General features: G+C 37.9%; 1 protein-coding gene and 1 non-coding gene across 2 annotated transcripts; one reads left to right on the top strand and one right to left on the bottom strand.

Annotated features, from left to right (window-relative positions):
- Positions 1–4,980: 4,980 nt before the first annotated feature.
- Positions 4,981–5,061, bottom strand: TRNAL-AAG (transfer RNA leucine (anticodon AAG)). Its single transcript has one exon. It is a non-coding gene; the product is annotated as a tRNA-Leu (tRNA).
- Positions 5,062–16,072: 11,011 nt separating this feature from the next.
- Positions 16,073–18,602, top strand: LOC149386010 (uncharacterized). Its single transcript, XM_089626451.1, has 5 exons — positions 16,073–16,139; positions 16,236–17,644; positions 17,744–17,825; positions 17,927–18,411; positions 18,525–18,602. The coding sequence occupies exons 1-5, from the start codon at positions 16,073–16,075 to the stop codon at positions 18,600–18,602; spliced, it is 2,121 nt and encodes a 706-aa protein (XP_089482577.1).
- Positions 18,603–20,459: the final 1,857 nt, after the last annotated feature.

Raw genomic sequence — 20,459 nt, 5'->3', positions numbered from 1 at the left:
TTGCTATTTATCACGATTCACGATTTCTCACGATCCACCCAATGAGTGACACGTGGATGAAGTTTTTTTGGTGTTTATTGTTTTTTGGGTAGTCGTGCGAATCGTAAATCGTGTTAAAAATCATTAATAATCAACTTAAACGTTTGATATTGCTAAATAACCAACGTTTGATAAATATTAGGTAAATAACCAATTTTATATATTTACAAACGTAAATTTTTAGTAAATAATCACTGTTATATATTAAGTCACGTCATCATTTATGACTATTTACCTAAGATTTATCAAACGTTGGTTATTTAGCAATATCAAATGTTTAAATCGGTTATTTTTCTAATTTTTTGATGAAAAATAGTATTAAAAAAAAGTTGAGGCTAGGAATAGCTATAAATATGTACAGAGTTGTGTCGTTTAGAGTTAGGCATACTGTAAAGTTGTCGTTTCTTTATTTTTTATTTTTAGATGTTTATTTTTTTAGCCATCAGCTGTCGTATTAGCCTCCTCCATACGCATTAGCTATTTATCTTTGTAAATCAGTTGATTCAGTTAGTTCAATCAGCACAGAGCATTTTTCCCGCTCATTTTCATTCCTAATTCTCAATTTTCTCAAATCTGTCGATCCTCAATACCATAATGTTACTCGTGCCCATCTAAATAAGTACTTGTTACCCAAATTCATTTACCCGATTTTTAAGCGAGCTGGATAACAAGAAGAAAATAACTATACCCGCAACGTTTGAATTATATATTTTAATAAAATTAATTAAAGTGAAAATTACATTTAATAGTGTGTTTTTGTGAATTTTTTTACAAAAAAGACGGGTAAACATTTTACATTACAAAAACAATGGATTTTAAATGTGAATGCTCATTTTTGCCCTCACTTTGTTTATTTCCCAATTGGTCTTTTTTTCTCAGATCATGGCTTCTTTTGTCGCGTTAGTTGTCGTTGTCCAATAATAAACTTAATGTATACAGTATACGTTTACATACAATATAAATATATAATTTAATAAGTAGCATATATATATATATATAAATCTCTATCATATATTTTATTTAATCACATATTAGTTATTGTATACAATATACCGAGTATGTGATATTGTATACAATATACTGATAAAGTGATTATCGTATACTTTTAGCGTCGAAGAAGAGCATTGGAGTTGCGACGACGGTGGAGATATTATATACAATATACTGATAATGTGATTATTGTATATTGTTAGCGTCGGAGAAGAAAGTCGGAGCCATAGCGACATTGGAGATATTATATATAATATAATGATAATGCGATTATTGTATACAATCAGCGTCGGAGAAGAGCGCCATTAGGTGATATTGTATACAATATACTAATAATGTGATTATTGTATACTGTTAGCGTCGGGGAAGAGTGACGGCAGAGTTACGGCGACAGTTGAGATATTCTATACAATATTCTGATAATATAATCATTGTATATTGTTAGCGTTGAAGTCACGACTATGGCGAAAGATTGTATACAATATACTGATAATGTGATTATTGTATACTGTTAGCATCATAGTGGAGCGTCGGAGCCACGCGACAAAGGAGATGGCCTCCCACGGGCGTTTGAGCTCCGATGTGGCGGCGCAGAGCTTGACTCACTGTCGCGTCTCGTAGATCTGGTTTGTATACGATATATTGATATAGCACATGTAGAATTAGTCGGGGCGTTGGAATCGATCGACGAGGATGGAGAGGAGTGTCAGAGCCACGGCGACGGCCTCCCATGGGCGTTCGAGCTTCGAGATGATGGGGCGGAACTCGCGCATTTTTGCATCTTGTAGATCTGGTTTGTATATAGTGCGCATTGAATAAGGGCATGTAAAATCCATCATTTTCATAGTATTTTTAAAAATTAGTTGTCTTTGTAAAATAGCAACCAAAATCCATTGTTTCTGTAATTGCCTCGTAATTAAACATATGGGCATTGGTAAGATATCAAGTATTACTTGATCCTCGCCAATAAGCTTAGAAATGTATGAATTCTAATGTCAATCTAGTTCTGTACATACTTACATTGCTCTCTCACATTATCCGTATGTAAGACTAATGTTAACAATACGAGTATCAGTTGATCGGAACGAGAATGATAATTTATTTATCTGTACCCAGGCTGTTTAAACCATAACTGATGTTACATGCTTACCCGATTAGAGAATAATTATCCAACCAGTTTATATCGGGTAAGTGACCGGTAAATGAGTAATGGCTAAAATTGTAAATCCTACTGAAAGAGTAGAAATGTAAGGGAAGGATAATATAAAATCGGTAGCCTCTCTATTAGGGGTCTTAGACAAAAAAATAAAAAGACTGACATTCAAGTCATGCAAAAGAATTACATTCAAAGGATTTTAAAAATAAAATTCTACATGTGTTTTCTTATCAAATCTCAATTATTCTTATATATAGAAGTTTATCTATTTAAATTTTCGTTTTCTGAATACAATTCAACAATTTTATTTAGAAAATTTTCAATACAAAATCAACAAAATATCAGTATATTAACTTAAACAAAAAAATATAGGAAATAATTTAAAAAAAGGCTTGATTTTGATCATGATTTTCACATTCGTAGACCGGGTTATCTGTTCTTTAGACTCGGCTCCTATCTATTTATTTAGTTTTTCATGTTCGGAAGCTGTTGATTTAATCTTCCAGGACTCTCCATGAGATTGAGGATTCTTGGGTGCCTTTTAGGGATTTGTGTGTGTTTTGTCCGACGAACTGCTCCACGAAGTTTCACCTTATCTCGTCCATGCGTTGATTGAGTTTAGATCAAGTTTGTGGTGCCACTTTTTAGTAGTACATGTCAAATGTAATGGACAATGCTTGACACATGACTCATAAGCTTAGGAGCTCGTAGTCTAATTACATGAGGAAGTACTAACTACTAAGATTTCATGTTTGGAGTGTTAGCCATATTGTTAATGAAATAAGCAGGAAAATAATAATAGACAAACTGCATACAAATATTACAATAAATAAACAAAAAAAAACTAATATAATAAGCATGTAGACATAAAGTACGATTAAATAAATAAATCGCCCGATATCACCAAAAAAATCGGTAGAGGAAAGAAAAAGGGGGAACATTGAAGCTCGTTAGACGATTTTATTAAAGCGTTATTCATGAGATTTGATTTACTCTTCCAAAGACTCTTCATGAGATTTGAGGATTCCTAGCAGCCTTCTTGGGCTTTTCGTGTGCTTGACCAACAAATTGGTCCATGAAGTTTCACCTTATTCTCCCTCCATGAGTTGATTGAGTTCAAATTGAGCTTGTGGTACCACTTTTTAGTAGTACTTACGAATGTAATGAACAATACTTGACAAGTGACTCATGAGCTACGCTTAGGAACTCTAGTCTTGAGGCCCTATTTTTTTTAGTGACCCAACCAAAATTTTGAAACTATTCGGAATCGCGATAGCTTGTAAATATTCATCCAGATCTAACTAGGATTTCATGTTCGGAGTACTATTGATTTAATTTTCCAAGGTCTCTTGATGAGATTTAAGGAGTCACGAGACTTTTTGGGGCTTTGCGTGTGCTTGATCCAACAAATTACTTCATGAAGTTTCAACTTGTGTTTGTTCTGTTGCTTTTCTGTAGCCAATACATTGGAGACTGCTCGATACTTGACTCTGGGCGTCGATCATCTGATATATATCACTCATTTTTTAGCTGCTAATTTGGTTTAATAGTTTAAAGTTGGTACATGTATAACTTCTGAAAAATAATGAAGATATTAACCAAAGAGTTGATCTAGTGGCAATTACGATTTTTGAGACTTTGATAGTCATTGGCTTGATTTCCCTCATAAACGCAATATTTGAGCTAGTTAGATAGTCCTGGCCAATAATGCTAAGACTTCGTAGATCAGTCGGATCTGACTTGGACATCATACTTAATAAAGGGCATTGTAACGAAATAGTCAAAATGAAATTATGAAATTTGTTTTTAGCCTATGTTTCACAACTTTTAAGTAAATAATCAACATGATTATGTAACAATAATTAAGGTCTTATTTACCCTTATTTATTAATAAATTCGTCATTTTCTCTCTCCTATTTTTTTCATACACTTTTTTTACATAAAAACTTCAAAAAACCATATCTATCTCATATGAACTCGAAATTGAGTGATTCCAAATCCTACGGATTCATGACGCCGAGATCTTCAAAAATAGATCCATTGTGTTTGATGAAAAATAATTTTTAATACCATAGATGTAAAAAAATCTACCTTAAATATGGAAATAACGGAAATTTTTTGAAATTATAAAAAAAATGGAAATGTAAATATGATGCATTAAATATAATTTTTCATCAAACACATTGGGTCTATTTTTGAAGATCTCGACGCCACGAATTTGTAGGATTTGAAATCACTCAATTTCGAGTTCGTATGAGAAAGATACGAATTTTTGAAGTTTTGATGCAAAAAAAATTATTTGAAAAAAAATAGGAGAGAGAAAGTGACGAATTTATTAATAAATTAAGGCAACTCAGACATTAATTATTGTCGCATAAACCATTTGGCTATATCCCTAAAAATTGTCAAACATAGACTAAATCCAAAATCACATTTTTAAAGTGGCCTAATCACTTACAAATCTCGTTAATAAAAGACAAATTATAGTGACTTATTCTATTTAATTTTATATTTTATTTTAGTTTTACGACATGACAAAATTACCACTATATTTGCTACTTCAGACTTAAATTTGAGATGCGTTTTTGAATGAATGCAGTTATTCTTAGTATAAAAAGTAAGCAGATATTTGTGAGCGACACATTCATTCGACGAAATTCTAACTACTCTTTTGGAGTTTGATATATGCGTTTGAATCGACCAGGTTAAAAGATTTTACGAACTAATCCCACAATTGTAGTTAATAAGCAAATCAAAACATCTCTGAAATAAAACCAAATACACAAAAAGTAATATGTTGACAGTGGGATTTGAACCCACGCCCTTTCGGACCAGAACCTTAATCTGGCGCCTTAGACCAACTCGGCCATATCAACTTGTTGGTTATTATCGTCACACTAAATTTTTTAAACCAAACTTGAAATTATCCACATCAAATGACAAAACATATATCGGATTTAATTGTCATCCATAGAATTGATAGCAATCATGAAATAACAACGTGTAGCTTTTTGCTATATTTATATATACACCGAATAAAGAGAGATAATTTTCAGAACTCCGTGAAGAGAAAAACCAAAACCGCCTATAAAATTCAATAATTTTTTTTATAAAGTTCTATAACTTTTGTTTGTATAACATCATAAATCCTATAAATAAATAAAATATTTTATTACCAATAACAATAACTTGTTTTCTAGTTCAATATTTACAAATGATCAATATTTGAATTTCTTTGTCCGTCCCTACTTCAAAAAAAAGGATAAACATCACTGGATCGCCGAGAGAATGAGCCGGACAACGACCGCTGATTTATATAAGTATTCTACAAATAGATAGGCTGATATAAAAAGATAGGCTGTTTAATTATAAAAAAAAAGTGGTAAGCAAGTTTTTACTAATTAATCACTTCGATAGTTTGTTTTTTTATGGTAGTAATTTGAGTTAGATATGCATGTCAAAATGGACGGGTTTAACCAGATCATTCTTGTGGTAGCTAGTTTGGTCTAGCGGTAATCTCACACACACCTCGACGGAGAGGTCATGAGTTCAAGCTCCTATGGGATGCAGAAATGCATGCCCCCTAGGATTTATTCTAAAAATTATGTAATCTTGGCCAATAGTGCCACCTGCGCTTTGCACTGCTAATATATCATGTAATCCTGACCGATAGTGGCCTTACTAAAAAAAAAAACCCCAGATCATTCTTAGTCCTTATCGGGATAGTAGTTATTAATTATTTATTAATTCGTCATTCAAATTAAAATAGCTCAAAATCATCTTTATCGAGATAATTTATGTTTTAGCTCAAATTATATAATTTTTTTCATGTTTATCCGTCTCAAAAACAATTTCTCATGAATGCTTGATATCTTGATTTTTTAATTCTATATTTTCATCATATATGTCCCCGAGATCGAATTCCGGCTCCACCACTAAGAGAGCACCATAAACTTTCGGGCTTAGACATTTTTTGCATTTCTCTCTAGATTTTTTTAATTATTTTTAACAATTTTTTTTAATCTATAATGTAGACTTCATCAATATTTTATAGAAGAATTTGTAACTAATTAATTCTTTATTTTCTGTTCAGATTTTAGTCAAAATTTTATTTTATTAAAAAAGTAGTCTATAAAGTCGAAGTAAATTAAATTAACTAAAACAATTAATTTAATTTACTTTAACAATATAAATTAAATTAATTAAAACAGTTGTGTTTATTGTATCAATTTTATGTTTATGCTGTTATTATAACATACTGACACGTTTTAAAATAATTTCCTTGAATCTTGGTATTGTTCATTAGTTTATCCGCAATTCCGTTTGTTGATCACATTAATTTATATTTACGTCACCATTTTTTTTTAGGGTCAAGCGGCTATATAACCAAATAGAACTTTAGCTTTTGCAAAATAGCCATAGTTTGTCAACTATATGCAAACTAGCCAAAGTAAGATTAATCTAGGCTGGATTAAATTTAATCCCAACGAACTATAAAGACAGAATGTAAGTTTTATGAAGGCTGGATTAAAATTAATCGAGGCAGGATTAAAAGTCGTAGTACTCTCAATTGGCTATTTTGCTATACCTAATGAAACTATGGCTATTTTGCAAAAGTCATAGTTTGAATTGGCTATTTCATACCATTTTTCCTTTTTTTTTATATGAATATCAAGCGTTGAGAACTTAAGGGGTGTATTACGTTATTTTTTGGGAGAGAGAATCATATACATATCTCATTTCAAGATGTTATATTCATATCTAAAAAAATTAAACCTTCCACAAATAGCTTTCATTTTTCATTTTCAGATAATTCTGCCTTTATTTCGAACGAACTAAAAAAGAATTCGTTAAAATTTTAAACAAGAAAAATAGTCAAATGAAAGTCTAAACAACAAGAAAAATACTATGTAATAGAATATTTACGGAATAAGTTAGATGAATGAATTATATGAGACATTTAATTTTGAAAAGACAATACAAGAAGTCATTTTCATATTTTAGGTGCTACACAGTGGGCTATTTTTGGGTGCTATAATTGTGAGTAAGTGACTGGAAATTAAAAACCAATACTGAATTCGGGTGCCATAAGGTTGATTTTGTAGTTATATTATTCGACTATTTTATACTAATTATTGAAGTTTTGACTAATGTGAAAAATATACTCTTTTACTAATGTGAAAAAGATACTCTTTTTCTCGGTTCGTGGAGTTTGGATGCGGAATTGTTTATTCTTTGTGGAGTCAGATGCAAAAACTAAGGGGCTGTTTGGTAACGTTTTTATTTTTTGTTTTTAAAAATAAAAAAGTGACCTTAAGAAAAAAAAAAAACGTGTTTGATAAAGTCATTTTTGTTTTTTGTTTTTAAAAATAGGGGAGAGAATAAAACAAAAACGGGAAAATAAAAAAAAAACTTGTTTTCAAAATTTTTAAAAACAAAAACTCTCAATTCTCGCCAATCTATCTTCTCAGTCGCAACCCAACAATGGTGTTCGTGACGACCCTAGACCACAAAACCCTAGCCCTTAACCTAAATCCCTCAACCACCACTCTCAGTGACCTCAAGCTCGCGATCCACAAAATCTCCGGCACGCCGCTCCGCCTCCAACGACTGTCCCTCGCCGCCGGCGACTCGGCCATCCTCTCCGACCTCGGCGTCGGACGCAACTCCACCGTCTCCCTGAGACTCCCTGTCCTCGGAGGAATGCAAGCCCCGGTGGTCCCCAAGCCCCGCCTCGAGCTCCTGAACTCAAAACCGCCGGCGAATTACGTCGCCGGACTCGGCCGTGGCGCCACCGGATTCACCACCCGCTCCGATATTGGTCCCGCTCGCGCCGCGCCGGATCGCTCCGCCTCGACCCCAGGCCGGGCCCTGGGAAAGCCCAGCGAGGAGGAAGAAGAGGACGAGAAGGGTTACGACGAGAATAAGAAGTTCGACGAGTTCGAGGGAAACGACGTGGGACTGTTGGCCTCGGCGGAGTACGACGAGGACGATAAAGAAGCCGACGCTGTTTGGGAGAAGATCGACAAGAGGATGGACTGTCGCCGGAAGGAGCGGAGAGAGGCGAGGCTGAAGGAGGAGATCGAGAAGTACAGAGCGTCGAGCCCGAAGATCACCGAGCAGTTTTTTATTAAAATAAATTAAAAAAATAAAAATGTGATTACCAAACATATTTTTGTTTTTTCGTTTTAAAAACAAAAAACAAAAACGCAATTACCAAACATGTTTTTATTTTTTAAAAATTAGAAAACAAAACAAAACAGAACCTGTATTTTGAAAAACAAAAAACAAAAATGTTACCAAACAGCCCCTAAGTTTCTAATTTTGGAGAGACACCATTTTATCTAATTTGAATCTTTGTCTTATGTATCTAGTTTATTGTCTATTTTCAGGAGTAAAGTTGTTGCTGCTTATAAGTTGGTCAATTGGACAACTCATATAGTTAACAACTTAGCCTATTTTCTTAGACAATTAACTCTTTAGTTGGAGAAAATATCTCCTTCTAATAGAGTCTGTAATCGTAGTGACCCATTTTTATAATACAGATTCTATTTTACGAAGAAAAAAAAAAGATGACCATATATATAAAAAAAATCATTAATATTTTATTAAGAATAAAATTACACATTTGTTAAAAATATAATTTTTTTAGTATGCTACGCTGTGAAATTATTTGAAAACCTTTATAATTCATATATATATATATTAAATAGTCTATAACTATGAAACATGTAATTTCTCATGTAAATTGAGTTCATTAGGAAAATAGCCAATTTAAATATGAGATTTGTAAGTAAATAGACCACTTTAAACATGTGATTTTGGATCTAGCCTATGTTTGATAATTTTTAAGTATATAGCCAAATGACTTATGTGGCAATAATTAAGGTCTGATTCGCCCTTATTTATAAACAAATTCGTCACTTTTTCTCTCTTATTTTTTTTTCAAATAATTTTTTTTGCATCAAAACTTCAAAAATTCGTATCTTTCTCATACGAACTCGAAATTGAGTGATTTCAGATCCTACAAATTCGTGGCGTCGAGATCTTCAAAAATAGACCCATTGTGTTTGATGAAAAATTATGTTTAATGCATCATAGTTACGTTTCCATTTATTTTTTTGATAATTTAAAAAATTTCCAGTTATTTCCATATTTAAGGTAGTAACGTGATTTTTCTACATTTATGGTATTAAACATGATTTTTCATCAAACACAATGGATCTATTTTTGAAGATCTCGGCGTCAAGAATCCGTAGGATTTGGAATCACTCAATTTCGAGTTCATATGAGATAGATATGGTTTTTTGAAGTTTTTATGTAAAAAAAGTGTAGGAAAAAAGTAGGAGAGAGAAAATTATGAATTTGTTAATAAATAAGGGCAAATTAGACCTTAATTATTGCCACGTAAACCTGTTGGCTATTTCTCTAAAAATTGTGAAACATAGGCTAAAAACAAATTTCATAGTTTCATTTTGGCTATTTTGCTACATTGTCCATTAAATATTGGGTAATTAAGCTAAGTAGCCTCCTGAAAATAGCCAATATATTTTTAGTCAATGTTCTGTAAATAAGTGGTAAATAGCCAGGAGGATTTATTTACAACAAAAATTGGCCGAGACTACCCTTCCATTTTCCCGCCCACTATCTTCAGGGTCATTAATACGTGATCAGCTGTAATATTTGGATATTAATGCACGCGAAAATCGAGGAGTAATTAAAACCATCAGCTGCGTTCACATTAACACGCAACCGCTCAAAAATATTGTTTTTTAAAAAAAAAGATGCCCGAAAATCGCAGAGAAGAAACTGCTCAAATTTGAACCGGAAAAAAGATTCAACACCTTTATTTACAATCGAAATCGAAACCCAGAGAAGAAATACAGCGACGACGAAGAAGAACGAACACGGGTTAGTAAATAAATAAAAAATACGATTTGTATCGGTCTTGTTTTACTGCTCTTCAGGAAAAAAAGAAGAGAGAGATTTGGCCGCCATCAATGCCGAGCCCGAGCACTCCCCTCCTCTCTCTCTCATCGTCATCGTCTCCTTCATCTCCTTCTCCTATCTTCTTTTTCATTCCTTGCGCGCCATCAATGGCCGAGACCGAGCACCACTCACGCGTGTTCCAGCCGAGAAAAAGAGGATAGCCACGAGCCGCCGAGGATGCCGGACCGAGAGGAGACACCGGGAAATGACGCGTAGAGCACCAGAGAGTTGATGGCACAGCCATAAATCGTCCTCCTCTCCGCGATCTGCGTCCAAGGTCCCGATCTGCGACACCGCGAAGAACAGTTTTTTTTTTTTCCTGGTTGTTGTTCATAGAAAACATATTTACAGTATATCCGTGTAAATAAGAAGCATATTTACAGTATATTCATTGTAAATACACAACATATTAACAGTATATTCATTGTAAATAAGAAGCATATTTACAGTATATTTGAACTGAAAAAAAATTCTGGAAATATTTTGAGCACGAAAATTCTGGAAATTATGAATATATGGAAGACAAAATAATATTAATAAATGAAGAATATATTTACAGAGTTTAACCACGAAAATAGATACTAATTACCTAAAGTCAACGCTAAAAACTTCCAAAAACATAACAATAAATGGGTTATTAATTTTCAAAATCTGCAGGAAATTTCAAATTTCAAATTTGAAAACTTCCCTATTCGGTTTCTGCGAATTAAATAAGGGCAAAAGTGTAAACCTAATTTAATTAATAAGCTGCCACGTAAGCAATATGACTATTTACAGCATATTAACGAAAGGTTGGCCAATTTTAAATTGCTACACTTTCCGTGGCTTAAGCAGCCAATTATTTGTTAAATATTTGATATTGCTAAATAGCAAACGTTTGGTAAATATTAGGTAAATAGTCAATTTTATATATTTACAAACGTATATCTTAAGTAAATGGCCACTGCCATATATTAAGTCACGTCATCATTTAATGACTATTTACTTAAAATTTACAAAACGTTGACTATTTAGCAATATCAAACGTTTAAATTAGCTATTTTCCTAATTTTTTTGTTATAAATATGCTAAAATGAAAGGAAAAAACTACGCGAGAATGCAACTATTCGACAAGTTTAGAGATCAATAATGTCAAAAAGATAATTTTATTAAAATAAATATTTCCATAGATTCATGCTTTCCGTTTGAGTACTAATTATTCTCTTTGGCTCACTCGATTAAGAAAGATCCGTTTAAGGATTTTAATCAGATAAAAGTACATTCTTTTTGTTTGACTATGTTGGTACATTTATTGGCGAATTAATGTTGGAAAAATAATATAGAATCGTGGAATATATTATCTGATAGCGTTGGGCTTTGTTACAATTTTTGGTCACAAGTGTCGCAGTTTGTGTTGTAACAGTCCTGTGTAACAGTCTCGGTCCATTGACTTTTGGGCTTCGCTACTCCGACTTGAAGAAGGATTCCAGCGTGGATTAATGAGATAATGGACTGGTGTTCCCAATCCGACTTCAAGATTTGTGTTGACCTAGTTTTCTCATATAAATAGGTCATCACCTCACCTTCTACACTCACGCCTTTTGAGAGATTTATTTGAGTGTTTAGCTGAGCTTAGAACGGCATGTGTTCAAGCTTTTAAGGTGTCTTTTACCTCTGCTTTGTTGCATATATACGGGTGATTGTATTAGAAGCTAGAGGTTAGGTTTTTCAATTGTTTTTGTTGGGAAACACGTTTAGAAGTCTCGGGAGAGATATTCTGTGGGAATCGAGGGGATCTCGAGCTTAGGGGGAGCCTAAGTTGCTGTTGAAGAGGATAGACGTAGGTTGGGTAGCTAGCGAGGGAGGCGTTGAGTGTAAATCCTTATTGTACCACGTTATCATAGTAAATTGCTTTCCACCGGGCAAAGGCCCTCTAGACGTAGGCACGAATTGCCGAACTGGGTTACCAACTCTGGTGTCTATTTATTATTCCGCACTCATATCGTTAATCTTTTGTTTATCTAAATTTCAGCAACTGTCGCACTTTCTGTTACAACAAATTCTGCAACAACTGGGCAGATTCAGTAATTTCAATTGGTATCAGAGCGGTTCACTCAGTCCTGTTGAGTGTGATCCGTAGTGTTACTAATCTGTTTATTTAGAGATGGAGTTCATGAGAGAATGTGCATCTATTGGCCGTCCGCCCCTCCTCGACGGTGGAAACTACTCGTATTGGAAAGCTCGGATGAAGGCCTTCTTAAAAGCACTAGACGAGAAAGCTTGGAGAGCCGTCCTCACTGGCTGGAAGCACCCCACCACCACCGATGGTGCCGGAGAGACTGTTTTGAAACCTGCAGTTGATTGGTCTGTGAATGGAGATAAACTAGCAAGCGGTAACTCTAAAGCTCTTAATGCGATCATGGCTGCCGTTGACCCCAACACATTCAAGCTGATTTCTACATGTGAAGTGGCCAAAGATGCATGGAATATCCTTCAAGTCACTCATGAAGGAACTGATATTGTACGAATGTCTCGTCTCCAGCTTTTGACTACTAAATTTGAGAACTTAAGAATGACAGAAGATGAAACGATTAGTGAATTCAATTCTAGACTTTGTGACTTGTCTAATGAATCGTTTGCCCTTGGTGAAAAAATGTCTAAGGAAAAACTTGTCAGAAAAGTTCTACGGTCACTTCCGAAGCGGTTCATGTACAAAGTCACTGCCATTGAAGAGGCTAAAGACATATCTACAATGAAGCTGGAAGAGTTAATGGGTTCCCTCAGAACCTTTGAGATGAATGATGAGCAACACAATCCCGAGCCGAAGACTCATGGAATTGCATTGAAAGCTGACCTCGACAACAACCACGGCATTACTGAAGATGAAGACTTGACTAAGACTATCTCTCTTCTGGTTAAGAACTTTGACAAATTTATGAAGAGGATGAACAACAACACTCGCAGAAGTGTTTCAGAAACTGTCTCTGACAGTTCCCAAAACAGATCCAACGCCAAAGAAATTTTCACAGATCTGAATGTAAAAGTGTAAAGGATAAACTTTTGAATGTCGCCGTTTGTAATTTACGGTTAATAAATGAGCTTTCGTGTGTTACAAGTAAGTTCTTGAATGAATTATGGACGTTGAAGTTTATCGAGTTAATTTAAATTATCTTAAGGTGATGGAAAATCTCGAAATAAATAAAGGATTTATCGAGTTCGTCTCGAATAATAAATTATTTTCCGAGGAAGTATGCCGGAATTTAATTTAAGAAATAAATTCTCAAGGATGAGAATTATTTCCGAGAAACCTTAAATATATTTAAATTAATCAAGAACGAACGAGGAAAGTCTCGGTTTGAATTAATTAATTAAAAGTTCGAGCGAGTACGGGTTTTAGTGACAAAATTTTGCGACAAGGACGTGATTGTAACGTTTTTGGAGCTATTTGAGAATAAAAACGTGAGAGTGGGGTTGATTTTAGAAGATGGAGGAAAAGTGAATTTAATAAATAAATAATTTATTTTCTTGCTTCTCCAATGTTCTTTCCCCTTCTCTTTTCTTCTTCACGTGCAAAGAAGAAACTTATCTTCCTCTTCCTCACTATCGCGCGACCTGCAAGAAAGAAGGAACAAAGAAAAAAAAAAATTTCAATCGCCGCCGCTCACCACCAGCCGCGCCACTCAGCCACCACCACCTCGTCCTTCCTTCTTTCTTCCTCGTCTTCCTCTCCTTCGTCGCTCTGCCTCTCGCGCAACTCACAGCCACCGCGCGCGCGCCTCGCCGAGGAGAAGAGTCGCCGCCGCCGAGTCGCCGTGGCCGCTGACCGAGGAAGGACACCGGAAATCAAGTGAGAACGTGCCGAGGAGATCGATTTCATAGCAAGCAAGCTCAGTCACAGATCGGATAGAATCGAGCGAGAGCCGGCAGAACTGAACGCGTCGAAGCCGAAGTATAGTGAATTCAGAAAAAGTTTTTAAAGCTCGATCTCACTCTTTCTCGATGCTTCGGAACGTGTTAACGCTTCAGGACGCGTAGTCTCGGGAAGCGTGTAAAGCAAGGAACTCCGGAAGTCAACAGATTTTCAGACGATCTTTTCCGGGTAAGTGTGGAGACTTAAGTCAACTACATACCAAGGGAATAACCCTGTTTAAGTGCATTATTGTTTGTTAGTAAACAAGAATAGGAAAAGCTTTAAAATCGAATAATCTCAAAGATTAAGGCTTCGGCCGCTTTTCCTGAAAACTTAGCGTGAGTTCGCTCAATAAGTTCAAACATGAGATTTGTGAAACCCAGCCTCTGATATGTGATATAATTTCCTTAGGCTGTGATGACCCGTTAGAACGGGGGAGACAGGAGAGCCGTGTTTAACTCTCGAATTCAAATAGAGGGTAGAAGTACCGGGAGTCATATCCCGAGTCTTCAACCTAAAACACTAAGGAGCATAAAAGGGAAATGAAATTTCTTTCAGGATTTATCCTGAGTCGCTCTCCTGTAAGTAGCGTATGTGTGTACTCTGAGTGCAGCAGAGTACCCGAACCTTAAAGAATTGTTGCGTCGATGGTACCAAAACGAAATGAACCCTGACGGGCTATGAGGACCTGGGGGATGGCGCTGAGTACTCATTTATCGGGAAGTCGACCAAGAGTCGCACCCGATCTTAATGCCAGGTTACGAGGACCTGAAGGACGCACCTTGACGGGCTATGAGGGCCTGGGGGTTGCGCCGACGCCGAATGAAGTTGGTACCATTAGTGGATCCCAGACAGACGTTAAAACTCTTAGGCCGCCGGACGACTGCTGCTCGAAGTCTAAGGCTAGTCTCTTGTCGTTCTGAAGGTTATAGCGGGGGATGTGTGTAACCTTAAAGACGACAAGTTCTAGTTAAAGTGTATACACAAGAGTCATGCTCTAGACTTGTTAGATTTGCATCCATGCATTATTATGTGCTTGTTTGCACGTCACATGTTATCACATGACATTAGTCGCTTTATTTTCTAAGTTAGACTCCCACTTACTGAGTCAATCGACTCATAGTTTTATGACCCTTGGTAATGTAGAGAAGGGCAAGACGGGGATGTGAATAACAGAACTGAAGACGAAGACCGGACGTGTATCTCTTGACCTTTGGGCTAGTGGAGACTCACCCGGGATCAACCTCTTCTATAGTAATAACTATATTTTGTTGAACCCCTTCCGTAAACTACGCTCCTAAAACTATCTCTTGTAATTATACGTAAACCCAGGAGCGGTTATGTAAATATTTAGAGTCGTAGTGAGACTCAAAGTTTGAATTGAGAAAAACGAAAAATTTACCCAGGTTTTTATATAACGACTCATAATACTTATTTATTATCGTATTATGTTCAATATAAGTATTGCGATTATTATGTTAATTCTATTGATATGAGATATATTATTATATTGATGTTGTGACTTGTGACGTAACCCACGGTCGCGGCTCGTGAACCGGCAACGAGAGGTCGCGGGTCGTGACAGGTTTTGTGGTATCAGAGCCCAGGTTTAACCTTTCCTGTAGACTTGAGATACACGTTTCCGGTACGGATTGTGGGATCATGATGAGCTTATCGTTGCCTTCTTTGTTGATAGAACGCGGATAGTTGTAAGCAGCGACATGATTTTCCTTTTTGGAACCCGTTTGACTAAGCCTCGGGAAATGCTAGTCTCTTTCTGGGAGTCTATAGATTTGTGTAGATAGCGATAGTTGCCATGTGACGTGTAAATAGTAAAGGCATGAATGCAGGTTGTATATATCTTTTTGACTTGATGTAGATATGAGAAATGTTTATGAGATCTCGTTTTGAGTTAAGATCGTGTGTTGATATGTTTTCTTTTCTCGCATTCTCGATGTTGTGACTTGGATTTTAGCCATGCCCTCTTCCATGTGTAGAATTGAGCAGGCATGGGGCCTAGACGAGAGCCGTCTAATGCCGAGAATGTTACAACGGCGGATCTCACAGAGATGAGACGTGCGCTGGAGAGACAAGCTGCTGACGCGACCCATAGACATGAGATGAATCGGAGGTTCGCGTAGCACCTAGATGAGCAGAACCGCACGATCGCAGAACTCTTAACGAGGCTGGACGCGCCGCCTCAACAGCACCCAGCGCCTCCAGTTCCAGGAGAACGACTAGAGAATCCACCGCCAGTGCTTGTGGATCCTCCCGAGGAGCTAAACTTCCAGATTCCTGATGTCGTTCCTCCTGTGAGCGAGCCGGTATATGAGAGGTTTCGAAAGCAGAAGCCTCCGACGTTTAACGGTCATGGGGATCCAGCTGCAGTGGAGAATTGGGTGAAGAAAATGCAGCAGATCTTCAACTACATGCAGCTGTCTGATGCCGAGAGAGTGGCTTGCGCTGTGAATCAACTGGAGGATGAGGCTAGGGGCTGGTGGGAAGTGATGGCGTCGTCGGAGGATGTCCACTCAATGACGTGGGTCCATTTCCTCAATCTGTTTCACGGGAAGTATCTGAGTGAAGCTAACCTGTCGAACAAGGTACGCGAGTTCATGAGCCTACGACAAGGTTCAATGTCGGTATCAGGATATACGACAAAGTTCGACACGTTAGCCAGGTTCGCTCCTTCCCTAGTCCCTACTGATCAGGCTAGAAAGATGAAATACATGCACGGGTTCAATGTGGATATCGTGAGCCAAGTGGATAGCAGAGATGATGGACCTCGCTCTTACGCTAAGGCTGTGCAGAGAGCTTTGCGGATTGCCGGTTGGTGCGAGGGTGATCAGACTCCTGCACCGAAACCAACTGCTGCAACACATTCTGAAGCTGCTGGCCCAAAGCAGAGCGAATCGAGAAAAAGATTCAGATCCCCATCAAGATGGGAGAGTCGGCCACAGCGAGGAGACGGAATGAGGTCCCAGCAAGGCTTGAGTTATCGACCTCAGGGAAGTTCTGGAAACCGATCACAGTCGCTAAACCAGAGCAGAGGACGTGAAGATAGCGGACGTTCAGGGCCGCCTAGTAAAAAGCCTAGGACCTCTGGAAGCAATCAGTCACTGGTGTGCCGAAGGTGTGGCAGATCGCACGAGGGAGAGTGTTATGCTCGTGCGCTGGTGTGTTTCAGATGCGGGAAAGAGGGTCATCTGTCTCGGGTATGTGAGAATCCAGAAGTGAAGACCCATGCACCCAAAGAGCAGCCGAAAGCCAATGCCAGAGTCTTCTCCATCCGTGAAGAAGAAGTACGAGCAGGGTCGCCCACCGCTGTCACATGTCAGATTTTCGTGGATTCCTTCTCTACATATGCATTGATAGATTCAGGAGCCACACATTCATTCATCGCATCTAGGAAGTCTGATCAGTTAGGTGAGCATCAGAAGGAATTCTCGTACCCGTTCGTTAAGGCTACGCCTTCTAGAGAAAAGTACCAGTCGTTATGCTGGTATAGAGACGTGCCTATCCGAGTTCATGATCGGATAATGAAAGCAGACTTGATAGAATTGGAAATGGTGGAATATGACGTAATCCTTGGAATGGATTGGTTAAGTACCCACCATGCAATCATATATTGCCGAAAGAAGTCGGTTCTATTCCAGAACCCAGGACTTGGACCGCTGTAGTTCCAAGGTTCCTCTCGGAAATTGAGTTTTCCGATCGTATCGGCGCTAAAGGCTGTGAAGATGATGCATCAGGGATACGATGGTTACCTTGCAAGCGTGGTAGACGTCACGAAGATAGTCAAGCCACAGCCGCATAAGACTCCAGTTGCTAGAGATTTCCTTGATATTTTTTTTTTCCTGAAGATCTTCCAGGTCTACCTCCTGATCGAGAAGTTGAGTTCAACATAGAGCTCATTCCAAGAACAGCTCCGATATCGAAAGCTCCATATCGTATGGCTCCAGCGGAATTGAAAGAACTTAAAACGCAGCTGCAAGAGTTGCTTGAAAAAGGGTTCATACGACCAAGCCATTCGCCTTGGGGAGCGCTAGTCTTGTTTGTTAAGAAGGCAGATGGTTTTCTACGGCTCTATATTGATTACCGTGGGTTGAACCAGGTGACGATCAAGAATAAGTATCCGTTGCCACGGATTGACGATCTTTTTGATCAACTGTCAGGAGCGACAGTGTTTTCGAAGATTGACTTGCGTTCGGGATACCATCATCTGAAGGTTCGAGATGAAGACATCCCGAAAACTGCATTTCGTACTCGATATGGTCATTACGAGTTCTTAGTTATGTCGATTGAATTGACTAACGCACCAGCAGCGTTCATGAACCTGATGAACCGAGTATTTGATGACTTTTTGGATAAGTTCGTGATCGTGTTAATCGATGACATCCTAATCTACTCTCAGGAGTGACGATGTTCTCAAAGATTAACTTGCGTTTGGGATACCAACAGTTGAAGGATTACGAGACCTGGTATCCTACCCATGATCTAGAGCTTACTGCAATAGTGTTTACGCTCGAGATATGGTGACATTACCTGTACGGAGTCCATTGCGACATCTATACAGACCATAAGACGTTGAAGTATCTTTTCACTCGGAAGGAGTTGAACATGCGCCAAGGACGTTGGATGGAACTCCTGAACGACTACGACTTCGATCTGCACTATCACCCTGGTAAGGTCAGTAAAGTAGCAGATGTTCTTAGTCGTAAGTCTGTAGCGTCCTTAGCAAGTCTTGTAGAAACGTCTCTCCATCTGAAGGATGAGGTGTAGCAACTCGAGCTTCAGCTAATCACAAACAGGTTAGCCGCTCTTAGCTTACGTCCACTACTGCTTGAGCAGATCAAGGATGGTCAATACACAGAAGAATATCTTCTTGGGAAGATGTTTGAGGCTCAAAACGGTAAAGAGGGTGGACTTTAAGTTGGACGAGAACGAGGTTCTAAGGTGCAACGGATGAGTTTGTGTGTTGTCCAACGAAGAAATCAAGAAGCAGTCGATGAAAGAAGCTCACGGGACACCGTATTCTGTATATCCAGGTGTGACAATGATGTATCAAGACTTGAGAAAGGTGTATTGGTGGCCAGGAATGATGATAGACGTAGCTGAGTTCGTCCAAAAGTGCCTAACTTGTCAACAAGTTAAGGCAGAGCATCAGAAGCTACCTGGAATGCTGCAACCACTTGAGATTCCACAGTGGAAGTGGGAGCAGATAACAATGGATTTTGTGTCACGATTGCCAAAAACCACAGCTGGACACGACTCAGTCTGGGTCATTGTTGACAGATTGACCACATCAGCTCATTTCCTGCCCATCAAAACCACTCACACCGTGGATAAGCTCGCTGAACTCTACATAAAGGAGAATGTACGTCTCCATGGGGTTCCTAGCTCGATTGTTTCTGACCGTGATGCTCGCTTCACATCCAGGTTCTGGAAGAGATTGCAAGAGAACCTGGGAACTCGCCTGAAGTTTAGTACTGCTTTTCACCACCAAACCGATGGTCAAAGCGAACAAACGATCCAAGTATTGGAGAACATGCTTCGAGCTTGTGTTTTAGAATTCCAAGGGTCGTGGAGTCGTTACCTTCCGCTAGTTGAGTTCTCGTACAACAATAGTTATCAGGCGACAATTGATATGGCGTCGTATGAAGCTTTGTATGGGCGAAAGTGTCGCTTTCCAGTTCATTGAGATGAAGCTGGTGAGAACAAATTTGTCGGACCTGAGATGCTAGAGCAGACCACAAAAGCGGTTAAGAAGATCCAAGCTCGAATGAAGACGTCACAAAGTCGTCTGAAAAACTACGCTGACAGGCGTAGAAGGCCTCTTGAGTTTAGAAGTAGGAGAGAATGTTTTTCTGATAATATCACCCTTGCGAGGAGTTAGGAGGTTTGGAAAGAAAGGAAAGCTCAGTCCAAGGTATGTTGGACCTTTTGAGATCATTGAGCGTGTAGGCAAGACAGTTTATCGCTTGGCGTTGTCGCCGTCTATGTCCAAATTTTATAATGTATTCCACGTGTCCATGTTACAGAAGTATGTGTTTGACCCTTCGCATGTTCTACAAGAGCAAGAGGTTGAGATCTCTCCTGAAGTCAGATATGAAGAGCCAGCTGTAGCGATTCTTGATCGCAAGGATAAAGTTTTAAGGAATAAGACCATTCCTTTGGTCAAGGTTTTCTGGAAGAGGCATGCTGTGGAAGAAGCTACATGGGAGCTCGAGAGTGAGATGCAAAAGAAGTACCCTACTCTGTTTTAAGTTTCGAGGACGAAACTCTTTTAAGGGGGTAGGGATTGTAAAGGATAAACTTTTGAATCTCGCCGTTTGTAATTTACGGTTAATAAATGAGCTTTCGTGTGTTACAAGTAAGTTCTTGAATGAATTATGG

This window comes from Urtica dioica, chromosome 9, assembly GCF_054948205.1.
Source record: "Urtica dioica subsp. dioica isolate 48M chromosome 9, U.dioica_male_clone48M_v1_H2, whole genome shotgun sequence".
Taxonomy (NCBI): domain Eukaryota; kingdom Viridiplantae; phylum Streptophyta; class Magnoliopsida; order Rosales; family Urticaceae; genus Urtica; species Urtica dioica.
The sequence above is the reverse complement of the archived record's forward strand: the minus strand, read 5'-3'. Positions and strand labels throughout refer to the sequence as shown.

Bases quoted from the DNA above. Each gene is read 5' to 3' on its own strand.
- LOC149386010 (XM_089626451.1), top strand. From the start codon at position 16,073: ATGGGGCCTAGACGAGAGCCGTCTAATGCCGAGAATGTTACAACGGCG. The intron at 16,140-16,235 runs GTGCGCTGGAGA...GCACGATCGCAG, and splicing joins GGATCTCACAGAGATGAGAC to AACTCTTAACGAGGCTGGAC. The intron at 17,645-17,743 runs GTAATCCTTGGA...GGACCGCTGTAG, and splicing joins TGGAAATGGTGGAATATGAC to TTCCAAGGTTCCTCTCGGAA.